The sequence below is a fragment of the Peromyscus leucopus genome, chromosome 16_21, assembly GCF_004664715.2.
Source record: "Peromyscus leucopus breed LL Stock chromosome 16_21, UCI_PerLeu_2.1, whole genome shotgun sequence".
Classification (NCBI taxonomy): domain Eukaryota; kingdom Metazoa; phylum Chordata; class Mammalia; order Rodentia; family Cricetidae; genus Peromyscus; species Peromyscus leucopus.
The window spans coordinates 37,060,172-37,074,362 of record NC_051084.1 but is presented as its reverse complement, the minus strand read 5'-3'; the positions used below and the strand labels follow the sequence as shown (position 1 = coordinate 37,074,362).

General features: G+C 52.0%; 2 protein-coding genes across 3 annotated transcripts in view; both read left to right on the top strand.

The window, feature by feature from the left end:
* Hkdc1 (hexokinase domain containing 1) overlaps nt 1–4,283 on the top strand; it is a 40,824-nt gene extending 36,541 nt beyond the window's left edge. Inside the window, exons 17-18 of the mRNA XM_028886186.2 lie at nt 1,422–1,655; nt 3,259–4,283. Coding sequence (XP_028742019.1) covers nt 1,422–1,655; nt 3,259–3,406 — 382 coding nt within the window. The 3' untranslated portion in view covers nt 3,407–4,283. The remainder of the gene's footprint in view (nt 1–1,421; nt 1,656–3,258) is intronic.
* Nucleotides 4,284–6,905: 2,622 nt separating this feature from the next.
* On the top strand, nt 6,906–14,190 carry LOC119086783 (hexokinase HKDC1-like). Of its 2 annotated transcripts, XM_037199976.1 has the most exons (4): nt 6,906–6,994; nt 8,638–9,574; nt 12,156–12,389; nt 14,033–14,190. In XM_037199976.1, the coding sequence occupies exons 3-4, from the start codon at nt 12,292–12,294 to the stop codon at nt 14,178–14,180; spliced, it is 246 nt and encodes an 81-aa protein (XP_037055871.1). In that variant the 5' UTR covers nt 6,906–6,994; nt 8,638–9,574; nt 12,156–12,291; the 3' UTR covers nt 14,181–14,190. The 2 variants fall into 2 exon arrangements, with proteins under 2 accessions (XP_037055871.1, XP_037055872.1); XM_037199977.1 differs by lacking the exons at nt 6,906–6,994; nt 8,638–9,574 and having other exon boundaries at nt 11,579–12,389.
* The last annotated feature ends 1 nt before the right edge of the window (nt 14,191 follows it).

The following is a 14,191-nucleotide window of genomic DNA, read 5'->3' as shown; positions in this document are numbered from 1 at the left end:
TTGACAGAAGGAGCGCTCCCCCAGGGTCCATTGCTTTTGGGAAAGTGGCTTCCGAGGCTGGGCATGTGGCTTTGTTAAAGTGCCTGCCTGGCACGCACAACGCGCATGGTTCAATCACCAGCGCAACATACGCCAGGTCTGGTGGTGCATGCTTGGAATCCCAGCCCTTGAGAGGCAAAAAAAGACAAGTGTAAGGGCATCTTTGGTTATAAAATGAGTTCTAGGACAGCCTGGGCTACGTGAGACCCTATCCAAAAAAACAAAAGGTACTTTCCATTTCCACCACCACCACCACCACCACCACCACCACCACCAGAATGTACAAAAGAAGAGGAGGAGAGGAAGGAGGAGCTAGTGGAGGAGAAGGAGGAGGACAAGAAGGAGGGGGAAGAGGAGGAGGAGAAGGGGGGGGGAGGAGGAGGGAGAGGAGGAGGGAGGGGGGAGAGGAGCTATCCTGTCTTGTCCGGAAAACAGTTTTGATGGAGCAGTCATCCACTACCTCTGCTTCTTAAAATTTCTGCCTCCTCTTCTGAGATGACATCTAGACCTCGGGAGGATGGGATGTGATCTAGATGTCCCGATTAGGGCTGACTACTGGCGTCTTTTATTCTGTCCGTGTTAACAGTTGGGGCTCTGGGTGAAGCGTTCCCACTGTTTAAGGCATCGGCGTGTGCCATAGATTCATTTAGTCACTTGGTCGTTGAATATCCCCAGCCCTATCCAGGTGGCTGCTGAAAACAGTTTCATCTTTTTGTTGTTGTTTTTCGAGACAGGGCTTCTCTATGTAACCCTGGCTGTCCTGGAACTCTGTAGACCAGGCTGGCCTTGAACTCACACAGATCTGCCTGTCTCTGCCTCCCAAGTGCTGGGATTAAAGGTGTGCGTCACCACCGCCGCCAGGTCATAGTTTCCTCTTCAAAGAGCATATAGTCAGCTGGGTTGACAGCGCATACCTTTAATCCCAGCACTCAGGAAGTAGAGGCAGGAAGGTTACCATGAATGTCAGGCCAGACTGAGCTGTATAGTAAATGCCAGGGCAGCCAGAGGCTATACAGCAAGAAACAATTAGAAGGAAATTGACCTCCAGAATGGGAAGAGAGGACCGCTAAGTGGCTGTGAGGTTCCTGTCTAAGAGGACATCTCTTGTGCTCTGAACCTCAGACTCCTGGAAAACATCTGGTCTGTTGGTTGCCGACCCTAACATTAGCTCCTAGTGAGATGGGCAAGAGCAAGCCTAACACAAGGGCACTTGAATATTGCTCTTTAAAGGTAATGGGACTTCCTAGCGTCCCTGACATCCCACACCCTCAGTCACTGACAGCATCCGTCTGGCTAAGACCCATCCCAGAAGACTCCGGATCACCTGAGGCAGGCCCAGGTGCAGGAAGCCGCTGCTAATGTTCTGACCTGCTTGTTCACAGTGACCGGCTGGCCCTGCTGCAGGTCAGGAGGATCCTGCAGCAGCTGGGCCTGGACAGCACCTGTGAAGACAGCATCGTGGTGAAGGAGGTGTGTGGGGCCGTGTCTCGGAGGGCCGCCCAGCTCTGCGGCGCAGGCATGGCCGCCATCGTGGAGAAGAGGAGACAAGACCAGGGGCTCGAGCACTTCAAGGTCACCGTGGGTGTGGACGGGACGCTGTACAAGCTGCACCCGCAGTGAGTGCCTGTGATGGCCGTGGGAACCGGGACAGAGGGCGGGCACGCTGGTGGCTGGGGCTGGACCCGCACAAACTCTTCATCTTCACGGTGGAAAGATGTGGCCCCATGGGGATGATACCCGGGCATGGTAGAATCCACTGCTATAGAGGCTGAAGCGAGGGCTGGTGCTTCTGCTTCCTGTTTGTCCACATGAGGCTAGGAATGAGCCTTCAAAGCCCAGCCAGGGTCCTTATCTGCGCCAGGTCACCAGCAGTGACCTCTGCCTCTTAGGGTGTCATAAAGATTGAACGGGTACCACCCAGCACCGCAGAAGTACAGGCTGTGATTATAGTACACAGGGCCAGGAAGAGAGCATGGACGGAGCTCCAGCCAGGTTTGAGCTGGCCGGAATTTCTCAGTTCAGTCGGTGGACAGAAAAAATGAAGAGCCCAGGCACACACACACAGGGTTGACTCCTGGCTCTACCATGTAGAAGCCAGTTGGCACAGGGCCAGTTTTGTGTCTGCTTTGGCTCTTTTTTTCTGTAGAATGAGGACAAACAACAACAAAATGTAGTCACCTATAGCTGCACTAATAAAAAGATGTTACTCTTTTGTTTGTTTTTATTTTTTGAGACAGGGTTTCTCTGTGTAGCTCTGTAGACCAGAGATCAGAGATCTGTACTGTAGATCTGTACATCAGAGATCTGCCTGCCTCTGCCTCCCGAGTGCTGGGATTAAAGGCGTGCGCCACCATTGCCTGGCAAAAGCTATTATTTTTGTTCAATGTTTCCCACTTTATTTTGGTGCCAAGGAGATGTAAGAACAAGATTATAAAATTCCCTTGGTGCTGATTGCTGGCTCACAGCTTCTCTCTTTGTCCCTTGGTGACACATGTTTGGGGTTTGGTTTCTACAAAGAGAGACTTTAGAATAGTTTTACATTTATTTTGTATGTATGTGTGTGTGTGTGTGTATGTATGTGTGTGTATGTATATGTGTATGTGTATGTATGCGCATATGTGGATGCACAGGAGTCGGTTCTCTCCACGCACCACAGGGGCCTGGGTATTGAACTTGGGTCCTCAGGCCTGGTGGCAAGCAGATCTGAGCCATGTCACGAGCTCCAGATCTCTTTCCTGAACTAAGACTTGACCAAAGGCAGAAAGAAAGCATACCATCCTTTTAAAAGGTGCTGATGCCACGTGGCGGTGGTGCACACCTGGACCTCTGAGTTCAAGGCCAGCCTGGTCTACAGAACGAGTTCCAGGACAGCCAGGGCTACACAGAGAAACCCTGTCTTGAAAAACAAAAAAAGACAACAACCAAGCAACCACAAAAAGGTGCTGACAAACAGTTTGATGGAGTCCCCCACCCCTTCCCAATTAAAGCTCTCAGAACTAGGAATGAGAGTCCCTTAGCCGGCTGAGGAGTTCCTGCGGAAACCGGACAGCTAACACCACACTGGACGGATGAGAGTGGGAGCTTCGCCGGGAGGTCAGGGGCCGGGGGGGGGGGGGGGGGGGACGACGGACGGACGGACGGACGGACGGACTTGGTCACAGTAGCGGGTCTGCCAGCCCCACTGCAAGCACCGATGACGTGTCTTCCTCTTTGTCCCAGCTTCTCCCGGATACTGCAGGAGACGGTGCGAGAGCTGGCCCCTCGGTGTGACGTGACGTTCATGCTGTCGGAAGACGGCAGCGGGAAGGGAGCCGCGCTGATCACCGCTGTGGCCAAGAGGTTACAGCAGCAGAGGAAGGAAAACTAGGTGGGCCTGTCCAGGGGCCACCAGATGTGACCTCCTGGCTGACCCTCCCCTCTCCAGGGCCGAAAGGGAACCGGAGTTCTCAGCATCCTTCGCGTCCTGGTGCTGGCTTCTTGGCGACACTCAGCGACACCTCCATTTGCCGTACTTTGGCCAAAGATGGGCTGACTTTTGACATCAGAGGATCTGGGCCGAGATTCTTCAGTTGAGTTGTCAGCATTCGATAGCTTCAGGTCTCTCGGCTGCTGGACTCAGAACCTGCCCAGGTGGCTGGCGGCTTACTTCCTCACCGGCCTGATGCTGCTGCCTCTGGCAGGAGACTGGGCCCGAGACCTGCGGACGAACCCTTGCGAGGGAGAAAGATGCTTCGTGAACTAGGAGAGCTAGCTTAACACGGCCTCACTTGTCATGTTGGCTTCACAGGCACCGCGAGAACGAGATGCACATTCATCTCTGCATGCAGAGGAGCCCAGGGCCCTGGAGCCAGGAGGAATCTTACCAGATTCAGGTGCTCCGTGAGCACCCTGGGGTGTCATTCCCCAGATGTGGATTGGATTGAGGGGTGGGACACCACTCAAGGTGCTGTTTTCCATTTCCCGTGCTGCAGTGGGTGGCAGTCACTGCTGTCCGTGTTTGTTTCGAGGACCGTTGTTAGGTCCATGAAACACAGTCTGAGAATAAAGACACTTGGCTTTCCGGGAAACTTGGTGTGAGGTACTGACCTTTCTTCTGAGAGGCTCGTTGGTATCTTCATGTCCTGTCAGGAGAATAAGGGAGCTGTCGAGTCAGAAGGTTAGTCCGGACGAACAAAAGGGACCACATGGAACAGATTCTCCCAATTTCACGTGACTGAAGTACTTCCAACAACAGGGCAGTGACCGTGTGACCCTAGAGTGCTTGCTCTTGACCTGGAGTCAGATGGAAGTCATGCGTGTGTAGGTGTGTGCACGTGTATTTGTGTGTGGGTGTGCATGCACATGTGTGTATGCGTGTGTGGGTGTGTGTACATGTGTATGGAAGCCAGAGGACAACCTCGGTGTCACCCTCAGAAAGGCCATACATTTCCATGGACACAGGGTCCTTCAAGTGGGATCTGGGGCCCACTGTTTAGGCTAGGCTGGCTGTCCAGTAAGTCCCAGGCATCCTCCTGTCTCCACCTCCCGACATTAGAATTACAGGCACACCGCCACACCAGGTATCTTGATCTATGGGTGGAGCTCAGGTCCTGATGTTTGGAGGCAAGGACTTTCCTATCTCGGCAGCTCCCAGAATCTGTTCTCCTCCTCTGCTGCTCTTTCTCTCTGAAGCAGGGTCCTCCTGTCCACCTGTCTCTCCTAACCCTATCACGCAGAACTAAATGGAGTCGATGTGTGTCCCTGACCCAGCTCTGCCTGCATCGGCTATCTTATCACGTGACTGTGAACTTCTTTTTTCTTCCTTCCTTCCTTCCTTTCTTTTTTTTCTTTTTCTTTTTTTTTTTCGAGACAGGGTTTCTCTGTGTAGCACCTTTCCTGGAACTCACTCTGTAGCCCAGGCTGGCCTCGAACTCACAGAGATTGGCCTGCCTCTGCCTCCCGAGTGCTGGGATTAAAGGCGTGCGCCACCACCGCCCGGCTGAATTTCTTATTTCTGCTTTGGTAGAATGTAAACTTATTGCCAGACATCTTTTTTTTTATTATCACAGTGAACTAGGACTGTGCCATTCTGATTAAATACTTACTGGGGAGGGATATGCTTTTTAAAGTCAAGCTTTCTGAGAAGTCTTCCGGTGTGTGTGTGTGCAGGGGGCGGGGGTGGGGTGGGGCGGGGTGGGGGGGAATGACAGGTCGTTATCACAGGAAACAACATGAGGGGAAGATCACACAGTCCGGGTTGGTTTGATGTGTTTGACACATTGGTTCAACTCCACAAAGTTGCTGGCTGCCTCTTCCTAAGAGGATGCCCCTGGTACTGGGGGTTCTCACGTGCTGAAACAGCATGTGCCAGCAGACAGCGTGAGAGACCTGCTGGCGCCGGGACCAGATGAGGCAGCTAACCGCCCCCCCCACCCAAACGTTTTCAGAAAAACTCAGTAAACATGTATGACGCTGGCCCCGTGAACTGGTCCTAGATGGCACCGTTAACCTATTCTGTGTTTTAAAGCTGTGTCTCTCTGGGGAAGTGGTACAGGGTTTGTTAAATTTATGTTTGTATTTAGATATAATGTCTCTTTGGGGAAATCTCTTCCTCTTCCCCCTATTTTTCTTACCCCTTAAAAAAAGTTGTTATTATGTGTATGAATGTTTTGCATGCATGTTTGTGTATCATGTGTGTGCCTGGTACCCACAATGCCAGAAGGGAGCATCGGGTGGTTGTGAGCTGCTGTGTGAGTGCTGGGAATGAAAACCTGTGTCCTATGCAAGAGCAGCCAGTGCTCTTAGCTGCTGGGTTACCTCTCCAGCCCCTTCCTTTGGTTTTGTTCTGTTGTTGTTTTTTGTTGTTGTTTTTTTTTTTTTTTTTTTAAGATTTATTTATTACGTATACAGTGTTTTGTTTGCATGTATCCCTGCAGGCCAGAAGAGGGCACCTGATCTCATTACAGATGGCTGTGAGCCACCATGTAGTTGCTGGGATTTGAACTCATGACCTCTGGAAGAACAGCCAGTGCTTCTAACCTCTGAGCCATCTCTCCAGCCCTTGGTTTGGTTTTTCAAGACAGGGTTTCTCTGTGTAACAGTCCTGGCTGTCGTGGAACTCACCTTATAGACTAAGCTGGCCTTGAACTCACAGAGATCTGCCTGTCTCTGCCTCCCAAGTGCTGGGATTAAAGGTGTGCCACCACCGCCACCGCTGCCAGGCCATAGTTTCCTCTTCAAAGAGCATATAGTCAGCTGGGTTGACAGCGCATACCTTTAATCCCAGCACTCAGGAGGTAGAGGCAGGAAGGTTACCATGAATTTCAGGCCAGACTGAGCTATATAGTAAATGCCAGGGCAGCCAGAGGCTATATAGCAAGAAACAATTAGAAGGAAATTGACCTCCAGAATGGGAAGAGAGGACCGCTAAGTTGCTGTGAGGTTCCTGTCTAAGAGGACATCTCTTGTGCTCTGAACCTCAGACTCCTGGAAAACATCTGGTCTGTTGGTTGCCGACCCTAACATTAGCTCCTAGTGAGATGGGCAAGAGCAAGCCTAACACAAGGGCACTTGAATGTTGCTCTTTAAAGGTAATGGGACTTCCTAGCGTCCCTGACATCCCACATCCTCAGTCACTGACAGCATCTGTCTGGCTAAGACCCATCCCAGAAGACTCCGGATCACCTGAGGCAGGCCCAGGTGCAGGAAGCCGCTGCTAATGTTCTGACCTGCTTGTCCACAGTGACCGGCTGGCCCTGCTGCAGGTCAGGAGGATCCTGCAGCAGCTGGGCCTGGACAGCACCTGTGAAGACAGCATCGTGGTGAAAGAGGTGTGTGGGGCCGTGTCTCGGAGGGCCGCCCAGCTCTGCGGCGCAGGCATGGCCGCCATCGTGGAGAAGAGGAGACAAGACCAGGGGCTCGAGCACTTCAAGGTCGCCGTGGGTGTGGACGGGACGCTGTACAAGCTGCACCCGCAGTGAGTGCCTGTGATGGCCGTGGGAACCGGGACAGAGGGCGGGCACTCTGGTGGCCGGGGCTGGACCCGCACAAACTCTTCATCTTCACGGTGGAAAGATGTGGCCTGGCCCCATGGGGATGATACCCAGGCATGGTAGAATCCACTGCTATAGAGGCTGAAGCGAGGGCTGGTGCTTCTGCTTCCTGTTTGTCCTGTTTGAAGGCTAGGAGTCAGCCTTCAAAGCCCAACCAGGGTCCTTATCTGCGCCAGGTCACCAGCAGTGACCTCTGCCTCTTAGGGTGTCATAAAGATTGAATGGGCACCACCCAGCACCGCAGAAGTACAGGCTGTAATTATAGTACACAGGGCCAGGAATAGAGCATGGCCGGAGCTCCAGCCGGGTTTGAGCTGGCCAGAATTTCTCAGTTCAGTCGGTGGACAGAAAAAATGAAGAGCCCAGGCACACACACACACAGGGTTGACTCCTGGCTCTACCATGTAGAAGCCAGCTGGCACAGGGCCAGTTTTGTGTCTGTTTTGGCTCTTTTTTTCTGTAGAATGAGGACAAACAACAACAAAATGTAGTCACCTATAGCTGCACTAATAAAAAGATGTTACTCTTTTGTTTGTTTGTTTTTATTTTTTGAGACAGGGTTTCTCTGTGTAGCTCTGGCTGTCCTGGAACTCACTCTGTAGACCAGAGATCAGAGATCTGTACTGTAGATCTGTAGATCAGAGATCTGCCTGCCTCTGCCTCCCGAGTGCTGGGATTAAAGGCGTGCGCCACCACTGCCTGGCAAAAGCTATTATTTTTGTTCAATGTTTCCCACTTTATTTTGGTGCCAAGGAGATGTAAGAACAAGATTATAAAATTCCCGTGGTGCTGATCGCTGGCTCACAGCTTCTCTCTTTGTCCCTTGGTGACACACGTTTGGGGTTTGGTTTCTACAAAGAGAGACTTTAGAATAGTTTTACATTTATTTTGTATGTATGTGTGTGTGTTTGTATGTGTGTGTGTGTGTTTGTGTGTATGTATGTGTGTGTTTGTATGTGTGTGTGTATGTGTGTATGTGTATGTATGCGCATATGTGGATGCACAGGAGTTGGTTCTCTCCACGCACCACAGGGGCCCAGGTATTGAACTCAGGTCCTCAGGCCTGGTGGCAAGCAGATCTGAGCCATCTCACGAGCTCCAGATCTCTTTCCTGAACTAAGACTTGACCAAAAGCAGAAAGAAAGCATACAATCCTTTTAAAAGGTGCTGATGCCACGTGACGGTGGTGCACACCTGGACCTCTAAGTTCAAGGCCAGCTTGGTCTATAGAGTGAGTTCCAGGACAGCCAGGGCTACACAGAGAAACCCTGTCTCGAAAAACAAAAAAACAACAACCAAGCAACCACAAAAAGGTGCTGACAGACAGTTTGATGGAGTCCCCCACCCCTTCCCAATAAAAGCTCTCAGAACTAGGAATGAGAGTCCCTTAGCCGGCTGAGGAGTTCCTGCGGAAACCGGACAGCTAACACCACACTTGACGGATGAGATGGGGGCTTCACCCGGAGGTCGGGGGGGGGGGGGGGGGGGGGGGAGGGAACTTGGTCACAGTAATGGGTCTGCCAGCCCCACTGCAAGCACCGACGACGTGTCTTCCTCTTTGTCCCAGCTTCTCCCGGATACTGCAGGAGACGGTGCGAGAGCTGGCCCCTCGGTGTGACGTGACGTTCATGCTGTCGGAGGACGGCAGCGGGAAGGGAGCCGCGCTGATCACAGCTGTGGCCAAGAGGTTACAGCAGCAGAGGAAGGAAAACTAGGTGGGCCTGTCCAGGGGCCACCAGATGTGACCTCCTGGCTGACCCTCCCCTCTCCAGGGCCGAAAGGGAACCGGAGTTCTCAGCATCCTTCGCGTCCTGGTGCTGGCTTCTTGGCGACACTCAGCGACACCTCCATTTGCCGTACTTTGGCCAAAGATGGGCTGACTTTTGACATCAGAGGATCTGGGCCGAGATTCTTCAGTTGAGCTGACAGCATTCGATAGCTTCAGGTCTCTCGGCTGCTGGACTCAGAACCTGCCCAGGAGGCTGGCGGCTTACTTCCTCACCGGCCTGATGCTGCTGCCTCTGGCAGGAGACTGGGCCCGAGACCTGCGGGTGAACCCTTGCGAGGGAGAAAGATGCTTCGTGAACTAGGAGAGCTAGCTTAGCACGGCCTCACTTGTCATGTTGGCTTCACAGGCACCGCGAGAACGAGATGCACATTCATCTCTGCATGCAGAGGAGCCCAGGGCCCTGGAGCCAGGAGGAATCTTACCAGATTCAGGTGCTCCGTGAGCACCCTGGGGTGTCATTCCCCAGACGTGGATTGGATTGAGGGGTGGGACACCACTCAAGGTGCTGTCTTCCATTTCCCGTGATGCAGTGGGTGGCAGTCACTGCTGTCCGTGTTTGTTTCGAGGACCGTTGTTAGGTCCATGAAACACAGTCTGAGAATAAAGACACTTGGCTTTCCGGGAAACTTGGTGTGAGGTACTGACCTTTCTTCTGAGAGGCTCGTTGGTATCTTCATGTCCCGTCAGGAGAATAAGGGAGCTGTCGAGTCAGAAGGTTAGTCCAGACGAACAAAAGGGACCACATGGAACAGATTCCCCCAATTTCACGTGATTGAAGTACTTCCGGTGACAGAGCAGTGACCGTGTGACCCTAGAGTGCTTGCTCTTGACCTGGAGTCAGATGGAAGTCATGCGTGTGTTTATGTGTAGGTGTGTGCACGTGTATTTGTGTGTGGGTGTGCATGCACATGTGTGTATGCGTGTGTGGGTGTGTGTACCTGTGTATGGAGGCCAGAGGACAACCTCGGTGTCACCCTCAGAAAGGCCATACATTTCCATGGACACAGGGTCCTTCAAGTGGGATCTGGGGCCCACTGTTTAGGCTAGGCTGGCTGTCCAGTAAGTCCCAGGCATCCTCCTGTCTCCACCTCCCGACATTAGAATTACAGGCACACCGCCACACCAGGTATCTTGATCTATGGGTGGAGCTGAGGTCCTGATGTTTGGAGGCAAGCACTTCCCTATCTCGGCAGCTCCCAGAATCTGTTCTCCTCCTCTGCTGCTCTTTCTCTCTGAAGCAGGGTCCTCCTGTCCACCTGTCTCTCCTAACCCCATCACGCAGAACTATATGGAGTCGATGTGTGTCCCTGACCCAGCTCTGCCTGCATCGGCTATCTTATCACGTGACTGTGAACTTCTTCTTTCTTTCTTTCTTTCTTTCTTTCTTTCTTTCTTTCTTTCTTTCTTTTTTTTTCCGAGACAGGGTGTCTCTGTGTAGCGCCTTTCCTGGAACTCACTCTGTAGCCCAGGCTGGCCTCGAACTCACAGAGATCCTCCTGCCTCTGCCTCCCAAGTGCTGGGATTAAAGGCGTCCGCCACCACCGCCCGGCTGAATTTCTTATTTCTGCTTTGGTAGAATGTAAACTTATTGCCAGACATCTTTTTTTTTATTATCATAGTGAACTAGGACTGTGCCATTCTGATTAAATACTTACTGGGGAGGGATATGCTTTTTAAAGTCAAGCTTTCTGAGAAGTCTTCCGGCGTGTGTGCAGGGGGCGGGGGTGGGGTGGGGTGGGGTGGGGTGGGTGGGGGGGAATGACAGGTCGTTATCACAGGAAACAACATGAGGGGAAGATCGCACAGTCCAGGTTGGTTTGATGTGTTTGACACATTGGTTCAACTCCAAAAAGTTTCTGGCTGCCTCTTCCTAAAAGGATGCCCCTGGTACTGGGGGTTCTCACGTGCTGAAACAGCATGTGCCAGCAGACAGCGTGAGAGGCCCGCTGGGCTGGGACCAGATGAGGCAGCTAGCCAACCCCCCCCCCAAACGTTTTCAGAAAAACTCAGTAAACATGTATGACGCTGGCCCCATGAACTGGTCCTAGATGGCACCGTTAACCTTTTCTGTGTTTTAAAGCTGTGTCTCTCTGGGGAAGTGGTACAGGGTTTGTTAAATTTATGTTTGTATTTAGATATAATGTCTCTTTGGGGAAATCTCTTCCTCTTCCCCTATTTTTCTTACCCCTTAAAAAAGGTTGTTATTATGTGTATGAATGTTTTGCATGCATGTATGTTTGTGTATCATGTGTGTGCCTGGTACCCACAAGGCCAGAAGGGAGCATCGGGTGGTTGTGAGCTGCTGTGTGAGTGCTGGAATGAAAACCTGTGTCCTATGCAAGAGCAGCCAGTGCTCTTAGCTGCTGGGTTACCTCTCCAGCCCCTTCCTTTGGTTTTGTTCTGTTGTTGTTTTTTGTTGTTGTTTTTTTTTTTTTTTTTTAAGATTTATTTATTACGTATACAGTGTTTTGTTTGCATGTATCCCTGCAGGCCAGAAGAGGGCACCTGATCTCATTACAGATGGCTGTGAGCCACCATGTAGTTGCTGGGATTTGAACTCATGACCTCTGGAAGAACAGCCAGTGCTTCTAACCTCTGAGCCATCTCTCCAGCCCTTGGTTTGGTTTTTCAAGACAGGGTTTCTCTGTGTAACAGTCCTGGCTGTCGTGGAACTCACCTTATAGACTAAGCTGGCCTTGAACTCACAGAGATCTGCCTGTCTCTGCCTCCCAAGTGCTGGGATTAAAGGTGTGCCACCACCGCCACCGCTGCCAGGCCATAGTTTCCTCTTCAAAGAGCATATAGTCAGCTGGGTTGACAGCGCATACCTTTAATCCCAGCACTCAGGAGGTAGAGGCAGGAAGGTTACCATGAATTTCAGGCCAGACTGAGCTATATAGTAAATGCCAGGGCAGCCAGAGGCTATATAGCAAGAAACAATTAGAAGGAAATTGACCTCCAGAATGGGAAGAGAGGACCGCTAAGTTGCTGTGAGGTTCCTGTCTAAGAGGACATCTCTTGTGCTCTGAACCTCAGACTCCTGGAAAACATCTGGTCTGTTGGTTGCCGACCCTAACATTAGCTCCTAGTGAGATGGGCAAGAGCAAGCCTAACACAAGGGCACTTGAATGTTGCTCTTTAAAGGTAATGGGACTTCCTAGCGTCCCTGACATCCCACATCCTCAGTCACTGACAGCATCTGTCTGGCTAAGACCCATCCCAGAAGACTCCGGATCACCTGAGGCAGGCCCAGGTGCAGGAAGCCGCTGCTAATGTTCTGACCTGCTTGTCCACAGTGACCGGCTGGCCCTGCTGCAGGTCAGGAGGATCCTGCAGCAGCTGGGCCTGGACAGCACCTGTGAAGACAGCATCGTGGTGAAAGAGGTGTGTGGGGCCGTGTCTCGGAGGGCCGCCCAGCTCTGCGGCGCAGGCATGGCCGCCATCGTGGAGAAGAGGAGACAAGACCAGGGGCTCGAGCACTTCAAGGTCGCCGTGGGTGTGGACGGGACGCTGTACAAGCTGCACCCGCAGTGAGTGCCTGTGATGGCCGTGGGAACCGGGACAGAGGGCGGGCACTCTGGTGGCCGGGCTGGACCCGCACAAACTCTTCATCTTCACGGTGGAAAGATGTGGCCTGGCCCCATGGGGATGATACCCAGGCATGGTAGAATCCACTGCTATAGAGGCTGAAGCGAGGGCTGGTGCTTCTGCTTCCTGTTTGTCCTGTTTGAAGGCTAGGAGTCAGCCTTCAAAGCCCAACCAGGGTCCTTATCTGCGCCAGGTCACCAGCAGTGACCTCTGCCTCTTAGGGTGTCATAAAGATTGAATGGGCACCACCCAGCACCGCAGAAGTACAGGCTGTAATTATAGTACACAGGGCCAGGAATAGAGCATGGCCGGAGCTCCAGCCGGGTTTGAGCTGGCCAGAATTTCTCAGTTCAGTCGGTGGACAGAAAAAATGAAGAGCCCAGGCACACACACACACAGGGTTGACTCCTGGCTCTACCATGTAGAAGCCAGCTGGCACAGGGCCAGTTTTGTGTCTGTTTTGGCTCTTTTTTTCTGTAGAATGAGGACAAACAACAACAAAATGTAGTCACCTATAGCTGCACTAATAAAAAGATGTTACTCTTTTGTTTGTTTGTTTTTATTTTTTGAGACAGGGTTTCTCTGTGTAGCTCTGGCTGTCCTGGAACTCACTCTGTAGACCAGAGATCAGAGATCTGTACTGTAGATCTGTAGATCAGAGATCTGCCTGCCTCTGCCTCCCGAGTGCTGGGATTAAAGGCGTGCGCCACCACTGCCTGGCAAAAGCTATTATTTTTGTTCAATGTTTCCCACTTTATTTTGGTGCCAAGGAGATGTAAGAACAAGATTATAAAATTCCCGTGGTGCTGATCGCTGGCTCACAGCTTCTCTCTTTGTCCCTTGGTGACACACGTTTGGGGTTTGGTTTCTACAAAGAGAGACTTTAGAATAGTTTTACATTTATTTTGTATGTATGTGTGTGTGTTTGTATGTGTGTGTGTGTGTTTGTGTGTATGTATGTGTGTGTTTGTATGTGTGTGTGTATGTGTGTATGTGTATGTATGCGCATATGTGGATGCACAGGAGTTGGTTCTCTCCACGCACCACAGGGGCCCAGGTATTGAACTCAGGTCCTCAGGCCTGGTGGCAAGCAGATCTGAGCCATCTCACGAGCTCCAGATCTCTTTCCTGAACTAAGACTTGACCAAAAGCAGAAAGAAAGCATACAATCCTTTTAAAAGGTGCTGATGCCACGTGACGGTGGTGCACACCTGGACCTCTAAGTTCAAGGCCAGCTTGGTCTATAGAGTGAGTTCCAGGACAGCCAGGGCTACACAGAGAAACCCTGTCTCGAAAAACAAAAAAACAACAACCAAGCAACCACAAAAAGGTGCTGACAGACAGTTTGATGGAGTCCCCCACCCCTTCCCAATAAAAGCTCTCAGAACTAGGAATGAGAGTCCCTTAGCCGGCTGAGGAGTTCCTGCGGAAACCGGACAGCTAACACCACACTTGACGGATGAGATGGGGGCTTCACCCGGAGGTCGGGGGGGGGGGGGGGGGGGGGGGGAGGGAACTTGGTCACAGTAATGGGTCTGCCAGCCCCACTGCAAGCACCGACGACGTGTCTTCCTCTTTGTCCCAGCTTCTCCCGGATACTGCAGGAGACGGTGCGAGAGCTGGCCCCTCGGTGTGACGTGACGTTCATGCTGTCGGAGGACGGCAGCGGGAAGGGAGCCGCGCTGATCACAGCTGTGGCCAAGAGGTTACAGCAGCAGAGGAAGGAAAACTAGGTGGGCCTGCC

What these genes read in the sequence shown, in the direction of transcription:
- LOC119086783 (XM_037199976.1), top strand. Translation starts at nt 12,292, where the DNA reads ATGGCCGCCATCGTGGAGAAGAGGAGACAAGACCAGGGGCTCGAGCAC. An exon ending in CTGTACAAGCTGCACCCGCA is followed by an intron (nt 12,390 to 14,032) that starts GTGAGTGCCTGT and finishes TCTTTGTCCCAG; the next exon opens with CTTCTCCCGGATACTGCAGG.